Source organism: Oreochromis aureus, linkage group 2, assembly GCF_013358895.1.
Source record: "Oreochromis aureus strain Israel breed Guangdong linkage group 2, ZZ_aureus, whole genome shotgun sequence".
Taxonomy (NCBI): Eukaryota; Metazoa; Chordata; class Actinopteri; order Cichliformes; family Cichlidae; genus Oreochromis; species Oreochromis aureus.
The window spans coordinates 4,488,869-4,513,430 of record NC_052943.1 but is presented as its reverse complement, the minus strand read 5'-3'; the positions used below and the strand labels follow the sequence as shown (position 1 = coordinate 4,513,430).

The window sequence follows — 24,562 nt, the reverse complement described above, 5'->3', positions numbered from 1 at the left end:
TTTGGGTTATTTAGACCAAAATACTGAATTTTGCTCTAGAAGGGCCTGATATCCACTTACGAGGACATGATACTGCTACTGTTGTATCAAAATTTTAAATGAATATCCTCATATTTGGCTCTTATTTTTCTTAAAAACAAAAATAAGGTAAAAAAAAAAATCTGGTAATTCTTTGTTTTTACATTCATCGGGCCCCAATGTGACCAAATATCAAAGAGAAATTAAAAATGCATGCCGTGGAAGAGTTCGGGTCTTAGGAGGTTAAGGGCAGAAAACTAATATTCACTTTATAGGACTTTCTGAGTTCCTACACCAGACACTTTGGAATGTCCCAATATGTTTTACATAAAACGTGGTATGGGCTGGAACTTCATCCTGCTTCTATTCAATTCTAAACTTCGTGACGCTGACAAAACCACATCAACACTCAAAATTATTGTTTGTTAAGAGAATTATATATTCTTAGCAATGCTTCAGTGTCCCAGTGCTGCTGTCAACAAACACATGTCCAAGTAAACAGTATTTAAAGTTTGTGACCATGTTTCATGTGGTTCTCTGTCATTATATGAGTTTCATGTATTTTGCATTTGTGCATGACTGGCACATTAAACTGGGATTTCGAATTGAATCATTTTGAAAACCACAGCAGTGACATCAATGCATTATTTCTCTATTACTCATCCCACGTTACAGTGGTTATTGAGCACTTGTCTTTCTACATTTCTGCATTAAAATGACCTTGAAGATTAAAAGATTTTAATGAAATTGAGAAAAAAAAATGTTCTAAATTACACCTACGTGGGATGGGGCAAAAAATTAAGAATTTCTAGATTTAGTGGATAATTTGAAGGTAAAATTAGGAGACACATGTTATCAATCCATTGGATGAAAATCGGGCGTGGGTGGTGGGTTTTTGGTGTTTTTAATGGAACAACAACAACAACATGACTGGAACAACAGGGAACAACAGGCTGATCTTTACAAAACACATTTGAGGGAGTGGATCGTAGTTGCTGTTGATGCTCATGCAGCTGGAAGAGGTTACAAAACCATCCCCAAAGAATTCGGACTCCACAAGTCCAATCAGTCAGACAGATGGTGTTCAACTGTGAAGGAGAGGTCGACAATCAAAGATCATTCCCACAGCTAAGCATGTAACAGTCATCATGGTCACAAAGGAGCAGTCGCAGGCCTCTCTCCCTCTTTCTTGGCTAATGCTTGTGTTGATGACTCCACCATCAGGAGAACGGCGAACGGCTTCAAGGACAGAGCGTACACAGCGTACACAGTTTGCTCAAGATCACATGGACGAGTCACAATACTGCTTTAACAATATTTTATGAGCAGGCGAGACTGAAATCAGTTTTTGGTGAATTGCAGCATCTGCAGAACCATGTGTGAAATATGGTGGTGGTACCATCAGGGTTTAGGACCGTTTTGGTGCATCTGATCTAAAATGACTCAACTTAATTTTGAACTTTAAAGAAATGTCCATACACAAAATTCACTTGTTTTAGCTGCCAAAGTAACCCTTTAATTCAAGGTTGTCAAACATAAGGCCGGGGACCAGAATTGGCCTAGCAAAGCCGCTGGGCCACCAAAAAGCTTTGGAAAATGTCAAGGAGGCTATAAAGTTTCGACTTTAAATTGTATTTTCATTTATTTTTCAGCTTTTCCTACTTTAGAAAGACCACCCTCATTGCCAGTCAGTAATTAATTGGTAAACAATTAAAAGAAAAGCTTTTTCACCGTTTCTGTTTTGTTTTCTTACAGTGGTTCCAACATTCTCTTTAAATGTACAAAACTTAAAGTTTTCTATAATTTTGTAATTTATTTCTTTTTTATTACAGCAGCATTTTTTTGTTCATGTAGGAAAAACTGAGACCAACTGTTACAATACTTTTTTAAATATTTATATATCTCAGGGATTTAAGATGCACGTAAACTTCTTTAAGTTTCATTTGTTCGTCCTACTTAAGCTCTGAGCTGTACGACGCATACAGTGTACAATAAGTTTGATATCTTCGGTCTAACGTGTTTACCAACCGCTCATCTGTCAATCAGAGTATCTTTGTCACTCTTTGGTAATTACTTTGATTGATTGCTTTGAAGATGGAAAAAGTTTCATTCAGATCCTGCTCACTTTATGTTGTCCAGTGACTATTTGTTCCATTAATACTGAAAATCCCTGAATGTCAGTGACACTGTGGTCACATCAGTGGTACTTGATGTGGCTCATGCAGTCATGCAACTTTTAAAAAGATGGCACAACACATTCTCTTAAGTTGATTTTATTAGCAAAAATTGACAAATGCTTTTCTGGTGACTTGTGGTACTTTGGTTATGTTAGCAAATTTGTGACAAATTTTGACATTTACAGCAATTACCTAACAATTGTAATTCATTCTCACAATGCCTGCAGTCCTGAAACAGCGTTACTCCAAACCTCGTTTCTCACACTGCGTATGTATTTTGTCGCAGCTGGTTGTTGTTTTCCTCAAACTCTTTTCCATACTCGAAGAGCGCGCCTTGCTTGAACATGTGACTGAGATGCGATTAACCTCAAATAACTTTAACCTTGTTATTCACACTTCACTCCCCTCATATTTCCCCTCCGATTCTTGGCACTGCGCGCAGTCCTTCACACCACATTCTTCTTCTAATAAGGACATTCGTCAAACACAGCTTCAAAGGACAGATGAGAGCAATCTAGGGAGAGACAACATTTAGATCTGGACATCCGTGAAAATCGTCTCCCTATGAAGGAAAAAAATAAAAATAATAATACGAAATCCATGGCTTAAAAAAGAAAAATCAAAGTCTTTGCTTGAGGAGTTTAATGTTTTATATTTGTTTCACTCATCATTCCAGCATTCAGGGAATGATAAACACAAAACTTATTCACATTTATCATCATTAATCAATTTGAAAATACTACAAATACAAAAGCTGCACAGATGTTTGAAACTGATACAGACTGTGTTCAGGAATCGGAGAACTTGCCATTCCTCCTGCTCCCCAGTATGTATATTTAAATAATACAGGAAAAAAAAGTAAAAATGTCCAGGTAACTCATTTTCACGGTGTGGGTGCAGAACTGGTGTCCCCGACTCCCCCGCTGTCCCTCGTGCCAAACGCTGTTCATTCCATGGGTTGCTCCTGTCTTTCTTTGAACTCATTAACTCTTGCCTGGAACAAATTTAAAGAACGTCCAAGTCAGAGGTGGATTTCAGGCAGCATGTGGGAGTGTCACATTTAATTAAAGTCAGCTGACTGTCCTTTCACTTAAAATTACTGTTTGCTAGAACGCCCAGGGTTTCTTTCTCTGTCCTGTTACGTGGATGGAAATTCAGGTTGGCTTCTTGTTGCTTTCCCCAGTTTAGAAATGAGAGCACCAGGTCAGCTTCTCCACAGGACTCCACGGGAATCCTGTGATGGGAAGAGACCCTGCGGTAGGAAGAAATTGTTGGCAGCTGCTAACACGGGCTGATGATCCTCCCTGCACAGCACACAAGACTAGCACACCAATTGCCTTTGTATTTTTTACTTATCTGTGGTAAGTCAATGCAAAAAAAAAAAACCCAAAAAAACCTTTGAAATAATTTTTTTTTTAAAGAAAAAAGAAAAAATGGATTTGACTGTGCCTTTAGTTATTTCATCTTTTTTCTCATTAGAATAGTACAACAAAATTAAAATGCTGTCCCACATCGGTGCTGAAGAAAGATAAGCAAAACAAAATAAATGAATACCATATATACAGAATATACACAGCATGTGCAGTTTGCACGCTTGGTTTGAATATTCTCCGCTCTATATTTTGCACTTTGATAAAGGAACTCCCAGAGATCAGTCATAAAAGTATTTGAGGTCCCACCTCTTACGTGCAATCTGTGCTCTCTTTGCAAATACCACTGTGCATTTTTTATCGCCAAAACCAGTTTGCGTGGGCGTAACACGTTAGTAAATCTTTTATGTCTAGTGGAGGAACAAAGAACATGAAAACAAACTGGACAAGTTGGTGTTCAGTCTGAATTTAATAACTTCAGTTGGCTTCAAACTAATCAATGAAGGTGACGGTGTGCATTTGTTTCAACAGGTAGCCAAAAAGGTCAAGCTGAAACTTCCACAGCTCAACAACCAATAACCAGCTTCCATCCATCAATTTTCACAACCTTTTGTCCAATCTGGGGTTGTGGAGGGAGTGGAGTCTATCCTAGCTATACCCTGAAACGTAGGGTAGACTCTGGCAGGTTAGCAGGCTATTGTAGAGCCAATACAAAGACACAAGGAACAATTTACAGTGATATTCACACCAATAGAGTCCATAAGTGGCCTAATATGCATGTCTTTGGACTCTGGAGGAACCCATGCAAACTCCACAAAGAAAAGCCGGGTCACTATCAGCGGGGTCACCCAGGACCTCGCTGCTGTGAGGGGACAGCACTAACCACTGCACCGCTGCCTTATCAGTCCAGTACTGTCCACTCTAAATGCTTTTAATGGTATAATTTAGGTCTCCGTGTTCTGACCAATCACTGGCAGACACATTCAGCGACAGCTTCAGTGTGTAGTAGCAGCAGCTCCACCCAGACCGAGCTGGACATGAAGCCTCCTCTCTCATCAAAATGGAAAAAAAGAAATGATTCCATAACTGTGGAATTTACTGCTCATGACACGAGGCCTCAAGCACTTATTTCTCAGTCATTTATGTGCCCGAATCACAAGTCGATAGAAGTTCTATTTTCAGAAATCATATGAGTATAGGCAGGTGCATGCTTGTTTATAATAAAATTAGACTAATAAAGTTAGAGAGTAGATTGCACTCATGGAACTGTGGCTGATTTAGTTAATCAGGAGATAACATGCAGACATGACCGTAGGCTGGGATTTCTGCAAGATTCCAGCTCTATCATCTATTACAGGAAATTTAGGATGTGTAAATGATGATTGGCTGGATGATGTCGAATGACATCTCCATCCATGTTTTACGAGATAATCGCTGTGGTCCAAAGGGACCGTGCATTTATACTTGAGCCGTCACAATAGTGAAAACAAGTTATCTGCCCTCGACTGATGATGGCTCCCCCCCCCATTCCCCTCGCACACGCTTAAATTAGAGCTGATTAAACCAATTCTGACCAGCTGTGCTGGAACCACAAACTCAGACTTTCCTGTCTCAGAATAAAGAGTTCAAGGTGATTCTCAGAGTTTATCAAACCTGTTTTCTGGAACGCACCCCGGGTCATTTTTCTATGTAAGACACATGTTGTGTACAGAACAGTCACACATGCTTACCTGAAATGTGTTGAGAACATGTTGACAAACATCGCTGAGCTCGTTCAGGCCTCTCCGCAGCGGCTCTGCGGCTGGAATTCCCCCTGAAGCAGATAGCAGATACTTCTGACGAAAACCACCACCGACAGCACAAACAGAACAAAAGCAACCGCAAACAATGTAGGCAGTCTGTTAGCCACTCGTCTCTGGGTTTCATTTAGCGCTGTGAGTCATCGTGCGCCCATGATGAGCGCAAAAGCGGACGCTCTGCACAAATTTACTAATGACAAGCGTCACCAGCATCGTTAAGAGAAAGAAGCATGCATTAACCACATTTGAAACGTGGGATCGTTTTGTCTTGCCCAATTTGATATTTCAAGTGTCGACATAAACGCCACACTTGCAAGTGACACATCGTGAGTGCTACAGAGAAACTCTGCCAACGAACTGACTACACCCTCACCGACGATGGCTTGTAGGCACGCTACGCGCTCTGGTTGGCATCTCGGTGGGGAAAGATTCATTCTGCTGCAGAAATAACGAGCCCAAACACGCCTCGAAGCTTTGCGAGAACTACTGGAGGGCCAAAGAAAACCAAGGAATCCTGGACATTTCCCCCACAGTCAGATGACCTGATCCTTGTAGGACATTTACCATATGGGGGACTGACTGTGCTTTTCCTTATTCTCTGTTATATATACTTTTACAGTGGTGGATACTCATGTTCTAAATAATGAGGTCCGTGTATGTACCAGCAATCGCTGTAAGCCAAAAGTTGTTTTGTGCTCTTGAGTCTTTGTCAGGTTTTCTCAGGTGCACAGCTCTTGCCATGACCTTAAAAAACTCCCCTCGTTTAATTCTTTTGTTTGCAATGGGCGGCCAATCAGAAGAAAGCTAAAGGTAGGCGTGCCTTAAAGGAAGAAGAGCTAACAAACAAAAAAAAAAAAAAAAAAAAAAGCTTGTTTCAGATTTGCACACAGTTGAGAAAATAATCATTTGATGACCTGCTGGAATTATTACGTTTGTTCACTTCCAAAGAAATAAACAGTCTCTAATTTTATTGTAGTTTCATTTTAATGGAGATACTGAAGACACACATTTCATCCAAGTTATAAATGGATTTGCATGTGTAATAATGTTCTGAGTGGTTCGCCCACATCTGCAATTTAAAAAAGACCTTCAGTAGAAACGTAGGAGCTAGGAGCACCTGTGTGAAGAAAAATGCAGTTTTTCAACAGACTGATAACACCACAGCCATCCTATTTTATATGACAGCAATACCTGCAACAAGCAGGAGTCAGTCTAAAGTCTACACCATATTTTTTCAGGGTTTTAGTAACATTATTTTGCAGAATTAGATTAATCTGAAAATATATTACAGTAAGATATTTTATATTAATTAAATTTCATCAGTATTCAGTATTTTTTTTTTAAAATGCCAGTAAAAACATTCATGGGCCAAAAACGCTGAGACATTGGCCTGGGCCTTTTGGATTTGACAACGTTTATAATGATTAAGATGAATTATTAACATCTACACCATCAGATTGTCTGGTTTCTGCAGCTGTCAGTTATTTTAGTAATTGATTATTCCATTGATTGATTGCTTTTAAGTGTGCTAGTGAACCAGTGCATTTGTGTGACTGCAGTGAAGTCAGGCGAGCATATCAGCATTCTCAGAGCTGTTGGCTCTGTGCTTTGATGCAACATTTCCTGCTGCAGAAAACAGTCTTTACGGGGTGCAAGGGGAAAAAAGATTTAATAATGTAATATAATATTAAGATAATATATAGTAATATTAATCTTAATCTGCTAAATAATGCTACTAAAGCCTTAAATATGGTCTAGTACACCCCATGCCCCCCCTTAGACTCACCCCTGCTTGCTGCAGGTATCGCTGTGATAGAAAGTAGGACAGCTGCCGTCAGCCTTCAGCAAGCTGCCTGATCTAAACATCATATCAGACCAAGTTCACAGTTCATCTGCATATTTTAATGTAAGTTCTGTAGCTTTAATGTAGATTTTTGATTTTTAAAGCATGGATGGGAGCAGCTACAAAGTTCCTTTTTCTTCACGGAAACAAACGTTTCTGTTTTATACATTAAAAAGAGCCAACTTTCACTTCGCCTGAGCTCAGCGTTTAGGTAACAGCTCTGCCTCTTTGTTCTTCGCCGTGTTCTTCTACGGCGCCACAAACAACAGGGACAACTTTGTGCAACAGTTTTTATTGATGTGCGCCTTATAACTACTCATCTGTTTTTAGTCGGTGAAACGCTCGTGTTTACACTGTGACATGTGATCGTTACAGAGTTGCACATTGAACGAAGCATTGAAGTAAACAAATCTGTGTTGAGGATTTTTTTTTAGAATCTAGTTACTCGATGAATCGTTGAAGCCCTAAAACGCTGTCACAGAGATTGCTGACATGCTCGCTTGTCCTCATTCCAGTCACACGTACTCACTTGTTCACCAGCACACGTAAACATGCAGACACACACACACACACACACACACACACACACACACACACACACACACACAAACTAAATCTAGCTCATCCAGGTGACACAATACTGTCAGAACTCTTACTGCTAATCTAAGAGAGCCAGTGTGTAATTTTTGACAGATATAGTTTGCACTTAAACTACTAAAAGCAATGAGCAGTTCATATTAAAACACCTGTTGGGGTTTTAAAGAGAGACAAATCACATGCTTCCGTTTGATAACACTGTCATAAAATAAAATGATTATCATATTATTGTCTATGAGCTGGAAAGCGAGGAAAGTCCCTTCTAGCTGGAGTCTTACTACAGATAACAGCCATCAAGCTTCACTCATACCCTTTGTACATCAAATAAGCCACATGTGTAGGATGTGACTTTAAAGATAAAAAAGAAAACATTTTTAAAATGTTTATTTATTTTTATCTGATTCCTTTGATTTGGATTAATCAAAGGAATACTCGGCTACTGAAATAATCGTTAGCTGCGGTCCTAATCTGACTCGGTACAACCCAGCCATAATTCTGGCTGCAATCAATCAATTACAGATGTCTTGATCTTAATCTGTGTATAAAACACATATATTTTCAATTTTATTCCATTCCAACTGCTTTTGGTTAATTATTTGCCTGTTTTATTTTCTCTTTTTAAATCTTTTTATGACTTTTAATCTTATGTGCAGCACTTTGTGATTCTGTCTTGAAAGGTGCTATATAAATAAAAATTTATTTATTTATTTATTCAAGAACAAGCTTGGTGAGAAGGTGCAATTATTCACAAATGGAGAATATAAAATGACCATCACTCGCCCTCAGTTTGAATCTCCATGCAAGATCTTACCTCATGGGTGAGGACAAGAAAGACGATGGATAAGCCCCAAACTAAAGCTTCTCAATGACCTTATGGCAGCTGGGATCACAGACCCCAAGTACACCAAGTGGTAACACACTACGTAGTAACGGATTGAAATCTTGCAGCACCCACAAGCTCTCCCTGCTCAAGAAGGCCTGTCTTTAGTTTGCCAGTGAACATTTAAATGATTCAGAGAAGGCTTGGGAGAAACGCCTGCGTTCAGATGAAACAAACATCTAACTCTCTGGCTTGTGTTTTAAAAGAAGAGAAATGCTGAGTTTGACCCAAAGAACACCATCCGCACAGTCAAGGAGGTGGAAAAACTATGATTTGGGGCTGTTTTTCTGGTAAAGGCACAGGACGACTTCACTGCAATGAGTGGGCGAAGCTACGTACCATAAAATTCCTTCCCTCAGCCAGAACACTGAAGATGGATCTAAGTCACGTTTTTCTTGGCGATAAAATATTTTTTCACTCAAACACAAGCAAATCAACTCATAACTGTCATGTAATGCGTTCTTTTCTGGATGTTTGGTTGATATTCTGTTTTTTCCATTTAAATAAAACTGCCATAAAATTAGAGGCAGTTTATTTCTTTGTTAAAAAGTTTGTATATTCAGCTGGAGATTTAATAATTACTCCCCCCTGTGTACGTGTGCCAAAATCTGGAATAGAAATAGTGAAAGTGGGAACTAATACATGGACAGCTTTACATAAAATTACATTAAGACATGAATAGAACGCCCGACTGAAAAAGACAAAGGAAAAACTGAACTGAGGCCTGGTTAAAAGAATATTTCCCTTTTTCTTATGCTAAACTAAATATAGAGCGACACAAAACCGGGATATGGGAAATGAATGTTCCTCATGAGCGTCTGTGCAAGTGCAAAAAAAAAAAAGAAACAATTCAGGATTGTGTCAGTGATCGTTAACTGAATATGCTTGCTTTTGTTGGCTGCCATTGAAACCAAGCTGTCAATTTTTAATGTCGCTGCGCTTGACTATCTTGTTTTGATAATCTAAGCGATTAACCAAAAAAAGATGTGGCATTAAAAAACAAATGAAAAGAATGCTGCGGTCCTCCTGGCCCCCTTTTATCAACTGACACGGATGACCTCAATCCAGCGTTGTGATTGCGGTCTTGGTGGAGAAATTTAACGACCAAAATAAATACAGATCATTTCAAAGGGCGATCTGATGCCCGAAAGTGTAGTGGAAAAGAGGGGGAGTATTTTTTTATTTCTCCTTGTGCCTCGAAGGTAATCGGGTTTAGCTGTATTGAAGCCGTGAAGAAAAAAAGAAACCTCCAGGCAACCAGAAACTTGGTTCAACAACAAAAACAAGCTGTTTTCTCAGTCTCGCCGAGTCCTTTCATGTGACAGGGCTGCTCTTATCTTTTGTGAAAGCGGGTGACAGATTTTTTTTTTTTTTGCAACCGTGCAAGTGGTTATAGCTCTCAAACTTAGGGCACGTGTGTGTTATTATTTGCAGTATATCCTGATCAGCCTTTTTACCTTGCAACGCTGCCCAAAACCCTTTATTCTCAATAAACACAGCCTTGACGGAGCGGTGCGTATTAACAGAGACGTCTCTCACCTCGTGTCTGAATGCGAAAGTTGATCTTGCTCTCTGACGGATGGGTGATGGTGTAGCCGCAAAACTCCACATCCGCGCTGGCAAAAGAGAAAAGCGGGGAAATGAAGGTGAGGTTTGCGAGCATTCTCAGAGTTTTGCTCAAAAAAAAAAAAAAAGACTGGTAATGACTACATTTTTTTACATTAGCAGACCCTCTCCTGGCAGGATGACAAGAGAGCCCCCAAAACAGGGAAGAGGGAGAAATCACATGCTTCCTTTTGATAACACTGTCATAAAATAAAATGATTATCATATTATTGTCTATGAGCTGGAAAGCGAGGAAAGTCCCTTCTAGCTGAAGTCTTACTACAGATAACAGCCATCAAGCTTCACTTTGAACGTCAAATAAGCCACATGTGTGGGAAGCGATTTGAAATATAAAAAGAAAAAAGAAAACACGACGGTGACCATGCTGAGTTCAAAGGGGGAAAAAACCAACACAAAAACGCTCACTTCTTCATGATCATGTATCTGAGGGAGTTCCCTAACGTATGGTCCTCGTCGTGCAGCACAAAAGTCACACAGCCCTCATCTGCCCCGTCGGCCTGGACCTAGAACGCAAAAAAAGCCCATTCTTTAAACATCGCACAGCCAACATGGAAGAGAAACATTACACCAGCTTCCTCCTCTGAGATTAGTGAGTGGGCGAGCCGCTCACGCTCATTATGCACTTCCAAAATATTCAAAACATACAGAGTTACAGATGCAAATAAAAACAGACACTGATTACATGCACAGTTGGGTCCAAGAGTATTTGAGAAAGGACATGATTTTATTTGATTTTTTTGCCTCTGTACGCCAGCACAGTGGATGTGAAATTTAAGAGAAAAAAAAAGAAAAATCAAGATGTGACTTGGAGCTTTAATTCAAGTGTTTTAACAACAAAAGTGGACCTACTGTGCACTTTTCCAGCTCCATATTTTGCTCACTCGACTCTTTGTTTGGGTCACATAAAATTTTCTCATTTTTAAACCAGGCCTTTTTTAAACTCAGGCCTCATAAACTTTATCAAACATCTACAACACACAATTTTACCCCCGTTCCTCCTTCTTTTAGGCCAGCCTTCATCTGATTGGCCACCATTCACAAAGTGAAGATCTGCACTGGACCAGCTAGAGCTTATTTAAAGTGCCTGACTTGTCCATGTTAGGGATATCCACTCTCAACAGGAGAAACAATAGTTTGTTGTTTAGAGTAATATGAAGCCTGAACTTTTTAGCTCTTAGGAATCTTTTTTTAAATGTACAAACACTAACTTCATTATTTTCAAGTTTTTGTTTTCTTTATGGAAAACCATCAAAGAATTGCAGCCATTTTTATACGACAACCCACACTTTTACAGCTGCGAAGGCATGCAGGCCTTCACTGCGTCCGTCTTTACCTGCTGTTTGTTTGTGGCTCTCTCTGCTTTCAGTTTTGTCTTCATCAGTAACTGAAAACCATGCTCTGCTGGGCTGAGCTCTGATTTGACCATTCAGGAACATTTCATGTCTTTGCTTTAGGAAACTCTTGGATTCCTTTCTGTCTGTGTTTTGGGTTATGGCACTGGAAAGCACCGCCTTATCAGTTCTAAAGCACTTTGGCTGAATCTGAGCAGAGAGTACTCCCTGTACGCTTCACAGTTCATCCTGCTCCTTCTATCAGCACTCACATCATCAATAAAAACCAATGATCCAGTTATACCGGCATCCACACATGCCCATGCAACAACACTGTCTTCACCATGCTCAAAAGATGATGAGGTCCTTCCCCTCTTATCATAGTATCCCCTTCCAAGGTAGTTAAAGCAATACTTTTAACCCCCACTTGAATTAAACCTGAAGCTTCATATTTCATTTTTAATTGGTATCTTTATTTCACATCATCTGAGGTAGGAAAATTCAGAAAAATGCATCACTTTCCAAATACTTATGGCGTTTATCTTCACAGGATATGAACACTGTTTAACTACTGCCCCCTACTGGAGATACTGTTAGGTACCCGTGGACTGAGAAAAATCCGCATCTAAATTAAACAAGTAGGTACCCTCATGTTCCAAATTACTGTTTGTCTCCGGTGCTGGTAATGCTTCAAAAAGACAGATTTTAGCGTATACTTAAGTTAGATTAACGCCGGTTAAGTTTATTTACTGCTAGCCACTGTAGCTACCCACGTGAGGAGCGCACAGGCGGTCAAATCGCTGCCATTCGCTTTTTTGGTTAATCAATCCGATCTAGAAAAAATAAAGACGAACCCATCCAACCGCGCACACCATCAAACCACACACGATTTTCGCTTTTTACCATTTCTAGTACTGCTTTCTTTTCTCCTTCCCCGGCCATGCTTCACTTTCCCACCGCATCCGTCAACAGAGTAAGGTTTTGGACTGTGCTCTTTAGCCCTGAATCTGGTTTGACAGGCAAAGGAAAGTTCAATACGACTGAAATTTACCTCAATGTTTTGGTAACATATGTATGATTGTAGCCATACACTATCAAATTATCAGATAATAATTTTCATTTAAAGTGACGCAGCTCTGTAGTTGGTAGAATATTTGTCAAACGCGTCGTTTGGCAACTCTGCAGCTTAAGTATGGCTTAAATTTTTATTATTGTTGTGCCTGGTTGCTTAATACATAACAAGTTTACTTAAACAAAGAGTTATTTTTAATATTTACCTGATAAATATTTATTTCAATAAAAGCTAACCTGTTGAGCAATTAACAATGGTAAGTTTTGTCACATCTCTATCTGCAGGGGAAAGCGTTATCTAGCGTTCAAGTCGCCTGGAAGACTCTAACAGGGCGAAATTCGCGCCCCTTCTATAACAAGTTGTTTATACGAAGACGTGACGATGAACTACGTAATATGTAACTGGGGGTAAAAAAAAAAATGTAGTTCCAAAAGGGAAACAACGACGTTAAGCACATAGAGCCAGAAATGCGGTAAGAACTACACTCCCCAGCACGCGCTTGAACGTGTTTCCGGTCTGGACGATTTGCGAAGCAGGCAGAAGTCACTCGAAAAGGATTAGCCAACTAGCAGCTGAAACGTCTTTAAATGTGGGAATTTGCGCTAAATGAGCCACTTTAATCGTCGTTGAGACATCCAGGTAATGAATATGATGTTATGTGACTATTACGTACGTTAGCTCGGTAGCTAAAAACAACCAACATGGCGTCAAGCGGCTAACTACCTTTCTGACGCTGATATGTACGTTTAATGGTCAACAACAGTGTTAGCTAGCTTGTTGTTTCCCAAATTTTGGTTCATCTAGTATTAGCTGGCATTTTACTCTAGCATGACAGCCTGCTCATGATTGGGCATTTTCCTAGGGCGTGCTAATGGCAGTAATTGGATTTCTTAGTTACACCTATTCACATGTCATTTTATTTCCTTCTTCCTGTTATCTGTAACTATTTTTGGCTGTTTCACAAGAATTATTCTTCCCTAATCATTATCGTTTGGGTTTACCCCCCAGCCCAGCAGTAACAACTCGCCTTCCTTGTCCTTCTACCTCCAGGGAGGTAATAAAGGTGAAAACCCAGCTGTTGCCATGGCAATCCTGTTTGCTGTGGTGGCTCGAGGAACCACTATTCTTGCCAAGCATGCATGGTGTGGGGGTAACTTCCTGGAAGTTACTGAGCAGATTTTAGCTAAAATTCCCTCAGAGAACAACAAACTGACATACAGCCATGGCAGGTAAGGGCGTGTGCGTGTGTGCGGCCTGTGTCATCCCCAATTGGCAGTTTACATCCTGTTTGTGACTGTGCCTACGGCGGTGTCATGTGATAAAGTGCCACAGAGTTCATTCCTTGTAAAAACTGTAGGAAAAACAGCCCTACTGTATAAAACACCTCTCATCTAACGATTAACCCTTCTGCTTTATTTCTAGCTATCTGTTTCATTACATCTGCCATGACAGAATCATATACCTGTGCATCACGGATGACGTAAGTATATATTTGACAGTCATATATTTTTATCAGGGGTTTGGATTTGCAGTAGGCCATTTGTAGATGTTATGAATGTATTTTAAAAACCTGAATTAGTATAAAAATAAATATAAACCACCCAGCCACTGTAGGAAATGGACACATGTCCTGTGTTATTGTAGAAAACCTAGCATTACTGCTGTTGCTAAAGATGAGATAGGTTTTGAGGCAGCCACAATTTATTATATGCAACTTCTTATAAACCTATTTGACTCTTATCTTCTAAAGGACTTTGAGAGGTCACGTGCATTCACCTTCCTCAGTGAAGTGAAGAAGCGTTTCCAGACAACATATGGCTCACGAGCGCAAACAGCCCTGCCTTACGCCATGAACAGCGAGTTCTCCTCTACACTGGCAGCTCAAATGGTGTGTATGATGAAAGCCTGAACATACCAAGCAATGTTTCCTGTGACAGCTCTGTGATGTCTTAATATTTCTGTGGTTTAAAAGAAAAAAAAGGAAACAGAAGAAGACGTGAAGAAGTGTGACGTGTTCCTTTTCTTTGCAGAAACACCACTCAGATCCACGTGGACCCGATCGTGTCAATGAGACTCAGATGCAAGTGGACGACCTGAAGGGCATCATGGTCCGCAACATAGGTGAGCGTCTCTTCAATTTCCTCATTTTGTATTTATTCATAAATAAATAAATAAACAAGGCTCTGAGATGGAAAAACCTTAACTTAAACTCTAATAAACCAAGTTAGATAAAACCTGTAATGTGTGACTGGTGTGTGGTGTGACTTTCGCCCTTAAATGAGTGCAGTGTTGTATCATGAGCGACCACCTCACTTACAATGCATGATGTGCTGTGTTTAGTGAATTACTCATATGTATTGTATTATGTGTATTCACACTAAATTCACTGTTTGCATTCATTTTTTTACAGACTTGGTAGCTCAGAGAGGAGAAAAGCTGGAGCTGCTGATTGACAAGACAGAAAACCTGGTTGATGCAGTGAGTTTAACTACAACTGATTAGGCTCTGTTGCTTCTACTTATTTTCTGATGAATGACATTTGTCATTATGTATATACTGCAACTGCAGTCTATTAAACAACAAATATTGTTACTGATTACATTTTTTTCCCTTCCTCCTCCTCCTTCAGTCAGTCACATTTAAGACCACGAGCCGTAACCTTACACGAGCCATGTGCATGAAGAACCTCAAGCTGACTCTAGTCATTGTGCTGGTTGCCCTTGTGAGTACAGACGCCGAGATGATGAAAACAAGTAGTGCATTGAGCTTGGCTTCTCTGTGCCTTATTTAGTGCAGCAGTTGTGAAGGAAGTGAACTCTGTCTGTGCTCTTTTTCAGGTGGTGATTTACATTATTGTCTCTGCTGCCTGTGGAGGTCTCAACTGGCCCTCATGTGTCAAATAATGAGAGGAGAGCGGGGACAGAAGAGAGGGAGATGAAGGAAAAGGGACAAAGGGGAGAAGTGCCTGTTTAACTCTGCTTGCCAGTGGACACAGTAGAAAATACCACGTTCCTTGCTTTTTACTCCTTTGGCTTCAGAAGAGCTGGAAAACTATTTGCTTCTCCTCATCCTCCCACCTCCTTTCTCACCTCGACTTTGACAGCGCACATTTATATGCCTTCTGGACCTGGAGTCCCACCTCATACCCACACTAATGGACAGCAGCCACGTGGCCTAAAACTGATGTGGAACAATGGTCTTGTCTTATGTTAGTCTGGTGCATTCATCTTGTCTCATGCACTTGATTAGCTGATGTATCAGTTACTATACTGTCCTGCACCTGCCTGTGTAATTAATCCATATAGATTTAACTACAAAGGTAGCAAAATTTGATTTATGAGTGTCCTGTTTAATCTTGGATGCCAATAGAGTATGTGGGTAACGTGTTTTAAATGTATCACAAGGGACTCACGGTGTAGTGTATGGGCCTCTGTTGAAGAACTTTAAACACATTGTTGACTAAACTGATGCAGTGTACAGATTTTCTGATAAGTTTTATCACTTAGCACAGTTGTATCTTCTAAGGTTAATGTTGTGAAATACCCTGTATGATCATAAAAATAAATATTGTACATTTGATTGATGAAGAATGGTTGTTTTAAAGCAAGTGTGATTTCTGCCTGTGGAGTTGAGGCTTCCCTTCACCTTTTACCTCCCTCTTTGAGGTTCAGTGTGCCCATGTTTTCTTTCTGTTAACAAAATGCACTTTTTATATTATGTTGTACATAGATTTGCTTCCTGACATCATATGGCTGATGATCATTATGTAATAATTGTACATCCTCATTTAAAATAAATAAAATCTGATGGAACTGAGTGATTTGCCTCTAAACCAGGAAAGGACAAAAAGGTGTTATGACATGTATTCATTTTAAAAAGGCTAACTGAATGTATCGGTGTGTATTGACCCTACGTAAATAGCACATGCACGGAATACGTTTATTTTTATTTTACAACTAATTATGTGAGAAATATGGCCAACTCACCGTCGGTGTCTCCCAGAGGTCAAAGTTAATGTAAACAACTCTTCTTCAATCACTCCTCCCTGTTGATAGTTGAACTCTGGCACGGTGAAACACGTGACACCGTGAAGTTTTATACGACAGAAATACAGTGAAAAGGGGAGAAACGAGCACGTGGAACTGATTGTCCACCGGCACCTTGAACTCTCGCTCCCGTCGCTGTTGCTCGCCCCTGTGACAGGTAGCTAGCACGTTTTGACATTTCTGTGAAAGTACTCTTTATGAACTCACTTGCCTACAGTATGATTTAAAAGGTGGAGAGAATGTAAGAAAGTTTTTGTTTTTCTTCTTCGTAAATATTTAATTAGAAAATTAAAGGTATCGAAAGTTACACCTGTTTTCACCAGAAAATAACGTTAACGCTAAACGCCTCGGCTTGTTTGCTAACCGTTCTTTATTTGGTAATTTTGGCTAGCCGTTGAAGTTAATCTGTGTATATATTGAACTATTTTGTAGCTACAGTCAGAGGGGAATTGCTAACAGACCGTAGACCCCGACTTCAATGAGCTTTTTCTTTGCTATTTGTAGCAACATCCTATGTTTACTCCTGAAGAAATTCTAGACCTGAGTGACTGCTGGAGGAGGCCTCACACACGAATGGATATTCTATCCGTCGGGTTCAGGGGCCGAAGATGTTTTGATCAGAAGTTGCTGTACTAATGACCATACATGTGAAAGGGCCAGGGAATGATAGTGCTTCTCTAAAATGCCACCTAGCAGGGTTCATTCTATTTTTGATAACCCCTGAATAAGTTAATTTATGATAAGCTTTCAGTTGGCACAATGTAGAACTTAATGTTATTAAAATTTTGTTTGCATCATTGCTTTGAAGAGGGGAGACTTGCAACGCTGCACAGGCTCAGTGGTTTAACCTTGTTTCCCTGCGCTGTCTGTGACCAGCCTTTTTCCCTGAACAGAGCTTGCTGTTTTAGTGTTGGACAGTCCAGTGACTGGGCTTTTGATGGCTGGCCCTGCTACTCATAACCACTCTCTGTGTGATACTGATATGATCCAGTCAACCAGGAAAAGGCCATTTGGGGCATTGTATGCAGTGCCTGAGGGGCTTCATGAACAGAAAAGCATTGTTCTGTTCCTCTCACTCCAACTTTTAAATGTATAATTTAATTTGCAGGCAGTAACTTGCACTACATTGCTCTGAAGGAGAACAGAGACACTTAAATATGTCCTTTAATCAAACACATTGGGTTCATTAACAAATACCAATGCAGAATGATTCTGAAAGGTTCTGAAAACACAGGGTCAAGTACTCTATGTAGCTGTTGCCAGCTCTTACAGGGATTTGTGGTTGGCTATCCTACTTGTTTTGATGTTGCAATCTGGAAATCTGCAGTGTTTTAAAGCTGCTTTTAACTTTTTGCATTGTTGTGTAAGACCAGTGTTTTTTGTTGTTTTTAAAAAGCTCCAATCATGTTTATGTCAAGGTCAACAGATTTTATAAGGTGTAGGACTCTTAAAACCAAGAGCAGGGATAATAACTGTGCTCCATACCATGAGTTACATCTCAAGTCAAGATTGGACTGCAGTGTCTCGGGTCACAGGCCTTGTATAGATTAAGCAGAAATAGCTTGGGTCTTGGGGGTCTCAGTCTCTGGTGTCACATCACTGTTGTCATTTCAGGATCAGGTGTCAAAATGGCTGTGCCATCAAAGAATGATGTTGTCAGACTGAAAACTGTGTTTTGCCATCATTGTGTGAGTTTGAATGCAAATTCCAATACTGATGTACGGTTAAAAACGTTCATAGCGCAACTTTCTCCTCTTGCTAGGCCTCACATCATTCTGCTCTACTTTTCATTTATCCGTTGCTAAAAAAGCCGCCTGATCCATTCCCTCATAAAAGAGGGACTTTGGCTGCTTAGCAACAGTGAATGCCAAGTCGGTCTGGCAGCCCATGGCCACTCCCCTCGGCATGGATAAGGTAACGTGTTGCTCTCTGCCTCACTTGATCCTTTTGTGAACTTGGGGAATGAACCCTGCAGTGAGCGCCGCCTCTAGCTGGACCTTGGCATGCTTGCACAGGCAGAGCAGTGTGCAGCTAAGTTACTGAGTTTGTCTGAGACAGGAGCTGGTTAGATGGATTGATGATCCACTTCTGCAGCAGGCCTACAGGACGGAAACACATTACCTCAGGGAAGGGAGTGAAAGGAGTGAAGCTAACAACTGCATGAGGGGGGCACGCTCACTCAGACTGTGATGTTACTGATGCACGGCTGATTCTGAACACGAGGATGGGGATAGACGCTCACCCAATTGCCTGCTTAGCTGGCTGGATTTTGGACTTTGGAAGGAAAGTAGTAATGGGATTGTCTGTGAAAGGCTAAAACGAGGCAAATGGAGCTACAAAAAGTGCTTTCCAGTGCGATACAGTAAGCTTAAAAGCTAACTAAAGATATTTTCTTTCTTACTGTAAATCTCTGGATGGAGAGGATGCAAATGGCGGTATTGAAAGTTAGTTTACACTGTAGCCCAGTACCTCTCCTTAAATCACAGTTGTGCTTCCTTCTTTGACTGTTCCTTATTTCTGTCTCGGTGTCTTGTAACTTGAATCTCTTGGTTTTATTTTCCCATAAACATTGTCAGCTTGTCAGCACCTTACATAATACACCATGCCCAGGCTTATTTGTAAAAACCAAAACAACTGCTCTTTGTCATTATTGAGTTTACAGCATTGGCCTTGAAGGTGCACTTCAACAGTTCAATGTGCACTTCAGCTTGTCAGGGCTATGTATTATACTTCATTGTAGAGATTGCAATGTACAGTAAGGTGTGTTCTCTCTGCCTGTTAAACAAACACATTCATCCAGTTTTTGACCACTGATCATGTTGATAAGATTCACTGAAACTGTTGGAATTTTTTCAGCTCTGATATTAAAGGCGAGGCAGGATAATAAATATAATGCCGTGTTTCTTCAAAGAAATAGGCTGTGATTTTGCTTCTTGAGGGTTCAAGCTTTAGTTCAGTTTTTGTGTCATCATAGGATTTCCCATTTCAAAGAGTGCTTTATTTGAATAAATGTAACTACATTGAACTTATTTTTTAAGGTTGTTGAGATTTTTTATTAAAAAAAGAAAAATCAGTATAATCTGCAGGTGTCTGCGTGACTGCCAAGTTGCATCATACTTCAAGAAGAGCCAGGTCTTTGCACAGGGAAAGAAAAGGGTCATTTTTCTGGATTGTTTTCATAATGCTGCAAAATATCTTGGCACTAAAATATGCAAATAAGCCAAAGGCTTATAGGCTGTTTCCCAACAATGGGTGGCGGGCGCTTAAGTTAGCATTGTTTTCCCAATAAAAGGATGAACATGAGGGAAACAAAAATCAAATCCTACAAGAAAAAAGCTTTAAAACACAATTTATCCAATTTTATCGAAATGTAAACAGTCAAAGTCAGTAAGGGTTTTTTTTTTTTTTTGGTTTTGTTGTTGTTGTTGTTTTTTTGGGGGTTTTTTTGTGTTTTTTTTTAAAGTAGCCAGTAGACTGTATGACTTTATCTTTGTGTACATCCAAGTGTTAATTGTTCTTAAAAGCAGTAGCAATGCTAAAAGCTGTTTATGTGTGTGCATTTTCAAGTTGTTGGTGACCCGATGTCTGCTTTTCCTGTGGTCTGTACCCCAGTGGATTTTGTAGTTGTGGCTGGCGAGCTCTGCTGTCCAGCCTGCTTGGATAAACACAGCAGTGCATAGCAAAGCTGTGGAGACAGTTCATTCATGTTTTTACTCTCACATGAGCCACGGCAGCGTAAAAACATTCCTCCTAAAAGTTGGTCCATCCTTGCATTGAAGCTTTTTTGAAATCATGATTCTACAGAGACATCAACACTGACCGTATATTTTCATGCAATTCTCAGTTTGAATATAAAATGCATCATACTGAAAAGATTACAAATTGTTTGGGTTGGTTGTTCACACAGGCTCACCAGTTTTGCTGAGCTGTAGATTCAGTTTCCTGCTCTTAGCTGACATTAGTGGCATCGTGTGTTGTTTTCTATTTCAAGGTTCAATAAGTTGTGTATTCAGGGTTGCTCTTCTGCATACCTTGGTTGTAATGAGTTATTTGGGTGACTGTTGCCACAGTTGGCACCAACAATCATGTCCCGTTAAAAGTCACTTGCATCGCCTTTCATCTCCACTCTGATGCTCAGGTTGAAATTCAGCATATTTGTCAAATATCTTGGGTTACTGCCATGTGATTGGCTTAATAGATAATTGCTTTATGGAGGAGTTAAACAGGTGTACATAATGAAGTGACTGGTCAGTGTATGTTGCTGCTTTTATGCTGTTCTTTGAACATACAAATGTATTGACAGGCTATGGTGCTGCTTTCACCAAAATGGTTTCTTTTTCTTTTTCTCCTCTTTTACAGAAATCCTTCCCTGGTCATCAGATTTTAATGGGCTAAGGTGCTGCCAGCTGAAGGCATAACTAAGCTGTTCAGCACTTAGGATACACAAGGAAAAAAAAACCCCCATCAGAATCCTTAAACATGGCCAGTGACCAACCGGAGAGCATGGTTCCTCCACCTCACAGTGACATAAAGCTGATCCTTTCCTCTGAGACTCACCCATCCACGTCTGTGTCACCTGACTCCAGCAGTAGTATTTCGTACATGAACGTCAGAGGAGCCAGCAGCTCTGCTGACATTAACGTACTGGAACATCGCCTTAGCCAGGGCTCCCCTGTGGATAACCTTTACAATACCACCTTAACACATGGGGATGTCTTCTTTGGTGTGACTCCAAACTTGAATCAAACCTTCATTGCCACACCTGTGAATGATGGCATTAATTTTTGGAAACAAAACTTGAGCCTCATGAGCAATGAAGACGTGGAGGCTTTTATTAGGCACAGAGGGGATGAAAGTAACAATACTGTAATGTCTCAAAGTTCATGTGGGGCATCCTGGAGGGGATCCAATGAGAATGACTGCTGCTCTCTGAGCTCTGGGGAAATGGTAATGAGGAGCAATAGTTTCTGTCTGGAGGACCAGTCACTCTTATTAGTCTCTTCCCTGGAGGAATCATCCATCTCTCCAGCTGCATGTCGACCAGAATCACCTGCTGTATTAAACCTGCTGTCGACCACTACTCTAGACGTCTGCAACAAACCCGCAGAGAGAGTCCCAGAGGAGAACACAGGCCATCCTTGTCTTGGTGCGACTTTCATTCAGGCAGACAACAAGGAGCTCCTCGATGAGGACAATGAAATGGCAACATCAAATTGTTTTGTAGCTTTGCCAAATGGAAATGAACGGGGGCTTTTCACGACGTTTATCTGTGAAACCTCTCCAGACTATGGAAAAGAGGCAAACTGTACCCGTGCTGAAGCAGAACCTTTGCCCCCATTTTCAGCGGCATTTACACCAGAACAAGGCAAGACCTTTGTGTCCACTCTGTCAAATACACAGGAAATTGACGAGGGTGTTTGTACTTCCACTCCAGTGCAAAACATTGAGAACCAGATAAACGACCTCCTCTCGTCTTCTTTCATTAGAAATGTGAGCAGCCCAGGACTTCACCCTGTTAAACAGCAGCAAATATCTGTCACTAATAAACAATGTTTAGACCCAGGACTGCCACCTACAGCAAGAAAAGCTAAGAAAATAGAAATGAAAAGGTTTCCCAAACCTGACTTCAGTCATGTAAAATCCAAAGTCATAACAAGAGATCCACAGCAAAGCTCAATGCCAGGTACTGTGTCACAACATAGACAATCAGAAGTTAATTTGGGGAATAAACGTACTGAATCCCTGAGAAGAACCCCAAATGGTACGTTTCCTGCCAAGAGAAAAAGTAGCACTACATCTGATTCTGCCACCAGTAAAATATTTAATGATGGACAGTTAGAAGTGGATGCTGGAGCTGCTAATTTGGGATTAACAGTGACACAGTCATGTGAGCATACTGCTGTGGATGGCCAGGGCAAGAGCAGAGAAACCCCAGCAGGCCAGTGCAGTAAACCCAGCTCTCAAACAGAGGGGCCCTCTTCCAGCCAAGTATCCAAAACCTCTGCACAGCACGCTTGCAGCCAGAGCAGCTTCTCATCCCTAGAAAAATCCCCGGGTAAAAGTGGCCCCAAACCAACTCCAAAGAAGGGTGTGTCAAACAAAGCTGTGGCCAGATCAGGCTCATCTTTGGGTCGGGACAAGTCTTCGGTCTTCAAGACATGGCCTCGCTGCTCATCTGAGAGTTCGTCATCAACATCCAGGACACCTAAGGAGAAGCAAACAACTCTAAAGTTCTCACCTAGTTTTTACATTACTAAAGCTGACACCCACCAGAGACAAACCAAAGCAAAGAACCTGAGCTGTTCTTCCAAGAATAAACAGGCCGTACAGACTGAGGACGTAAATGGCCCTACTCAAAACTCCTCCAGAGAGGTCAAGAAAATAAGCCTCGTGGTGAGTAGATGGAGCATTGATTTTGAAGGTGAATACAGTGGCTTGCAGAAGAACTTTTCCACATTTTGACACATTACAGCCACAAACATGAATCAATTTTATTGGAATTCCAGGTGAAAGACCAAAACAAAGTGATGTACACGTGAGAAGTGGAACGAAAATCATACATGATTCCAAACATTTTTTACAAATAAATAACTGAAAAGTGGGGTGTGTGTAATTATTCAGCCCCCTGAGTCAATGCTTTGTAGAACCACCTTTTGCTGCAATTACAGCTGCCAGTCTTTTAGGGTACGTCTGTACTAGGGCTGGGTATCGTCACTGATTTCTAGAATCGATTCGATTCCGATTCACGAGGTCCCGAATCGATTCGATTAAATTCGATTTGATTTGAATCTGGGAAATTTTGACAGTCAGAAATATTATAATTCAGATCAGTACATTTACATATTTTTGTATCTATAAAAACGAAGCTGACACACGCAAGACTTTATCAAAGGTGTGAGCGTCACAGCAGATGCTTTTGTGTCAAAGTAGCTGAAGATAAAAAAAACAGAAAAACATGAAGGTGGTTTTCCTGGCCTGGGATTTTATAAGAATATTCTGCAGTACATCAAAAACGAAAGAAAACCATGAATCAACATATGAACGTTACCTCTGACGTTACAGCGGTTTTATTAGAGACACGGCTAAGCGTTTTGCATAATTTTAAAAAGTTTAAATTTGTTCAGTATTGAACGGCAGAAATTAGGTTTTCTTTTCAGAAGTATGTAAATGGAAAAAAACAGCGGCCGACAGCGCTGTAAACTGTAGATTTGTGCATAACAAGCAAGCGAATAATGCAGAAAACAGTACAGAGAGAGAGCTGTGCATGAAGTGTGATTTTTATTGTGATGGAAGCAAAACCGTAAAAGTCAGAGGAAATTCATGACGATATTTATGTGAAGTGTAGTTTGGATCTTCTTTTGCTGCTGGTTCAGTCAGTTTTATTTCTATTGTTTGGAGAGAGATAAAACTAACAGCTTTAGAATCGGCGCAAAAAGGGCGTGAACCCAAAGCGCGGACCCGCCGACAGATCGGAATCAGCGAGCTGTCGGCTTTCAGCCCCGACCGTGTCCGTGCCGTCGGGTGAGAAAGGCGACATCTCACTGATTCTGATCCGCGCTGTGTGTTTCTGTCTCTGTGCAGAATCCGTGTACCTGCTCTCATTTACTGTCTTAGCTGTTTGGTGGTTGTTGAAATTTTGTGAGATTTCACCAGAGATTCTGGCATTTCAGGCAAAATAAATTTATATTAAAAAATCGATTCAGGATTTTAATGAATCGATTTCATGTTATCCAAGCCAGAATAGATTTTAATCGATAAATCGATTATAAAAACCCACCTCTAGTCTGTATCAGCTTTGCACAT

The 24,562-nt window shown here is 40.5% G+C and overlaps 3 protein-coding genes across 8 annotated transcripts in view; 2 read left to right on the top strand and 1 right to left on the bottom strand.

The window, feature by feature from the left end:
• Positions 1-2,275: 2,275 nt before the first annotated feature.
• Positions 2,276-12,652, bottom strand: polr1d (RNA polymerase I and III subunit D). 3 transcript variants are annotated; one of them, XM_031751400.2, is made up of 5 exons: positions 12,545-12,652; positions 10,716-10,813; positions 10,224-10,300; positions 5,296-5,378; positions 2,276-3,189 (listed from the first exon to the last, which is right to left on the bottom strand). In XM_031751400.2, the coding sequence occupies exons 1-5, from the start codon at positions 12,581-12,583 to the stop codon at positions 3,142-3,144; spliced, it is 345 nt and encodes a 114-aa protein (XP_031607260.1). In that variant the 5' UTR covers positions 12,584-12,652; the 3' UTR covers positions 2,276-3,141. The 3 variants fall into 3 exon arrangements, with proteins under 3 accessions (XP_031607260.1, XP_031607261.1, XP_039471620.1); XM_031751401.2 differs by lacking the exon at positions 2,276-3,189 and adding an exon at positions 3,196-3,447; XM_039615686.1 differs by lacking the exon at positions 2,276-3,189 and adding an exon at positions 3,196-3,429.
• A 477-nt stretch (positions 12,653-13,129) lies between these two features.
• Positions 13,130-16,530, top strand: sybl1 (synaptobrevin-like 1). 2 transcript variants are annotated; one of them, XM_031751398.2, is made up of 8 exons: positions 13,130-13,352; positions 13,764-13,942; positions 14,136-14,193; positions 14,464-14,601; positions 14,744-14,834; positions 15,124-15,191; positions 15,343-15,435; positions 15,551-16,530. In XM_031751398.2, exons 2-8 carry the CDS (start codon positions 13,797-13,799, stop codon positions 15,614-15,616), a joined length of 660 nt encoding a protein of 219 aa, XP_031607258.1. In that variant the 5' UTR covers positions 13,130-13,352; positions 13,764-13,796; the 3' UTR covers positions 15,617-16,530. The 2 variants fall into 2 exon arrangements, with proteins under 2 accessions (XP_031607258.1, XP_031607257.1); XM_031751397.2 differs by having other exon boundaries at positions 13,131-13,352; positions 13,722-13,942.
• Positions 16,531-16,724: 194 nt separating this feature from the next.
• mtus1a (microtubule associated tumor suppressor 1a) overlaps positions 16,725-24,562 on the top strand; it is a 28,595-nt gene continuing 20,757 nt past the window's right edge. Inside the window, exons 1-2 of one of the 3 annotated variants that reach the window (XM_031751413.2) lie at positions 16,725-16,916; positions 21,119-23,152. In XM_031751413.2, coding sequence (XP_031607273.1) covers positions 21,239-23,152 — 1,914 coding nt within the window. In that variant the 5' untranslated portion in view covers positions 16,725-16,916; positions 21,119-21,238. Of the gene's footprint in view, positions 17,001-18,853; positions 19,122-21,118; positions 23,153-24,562 lie in introns of those variants that run through there. The other 2 variants (XM_031751414.2, XM_039615665.1) reach the window with 2 other exon arrangements.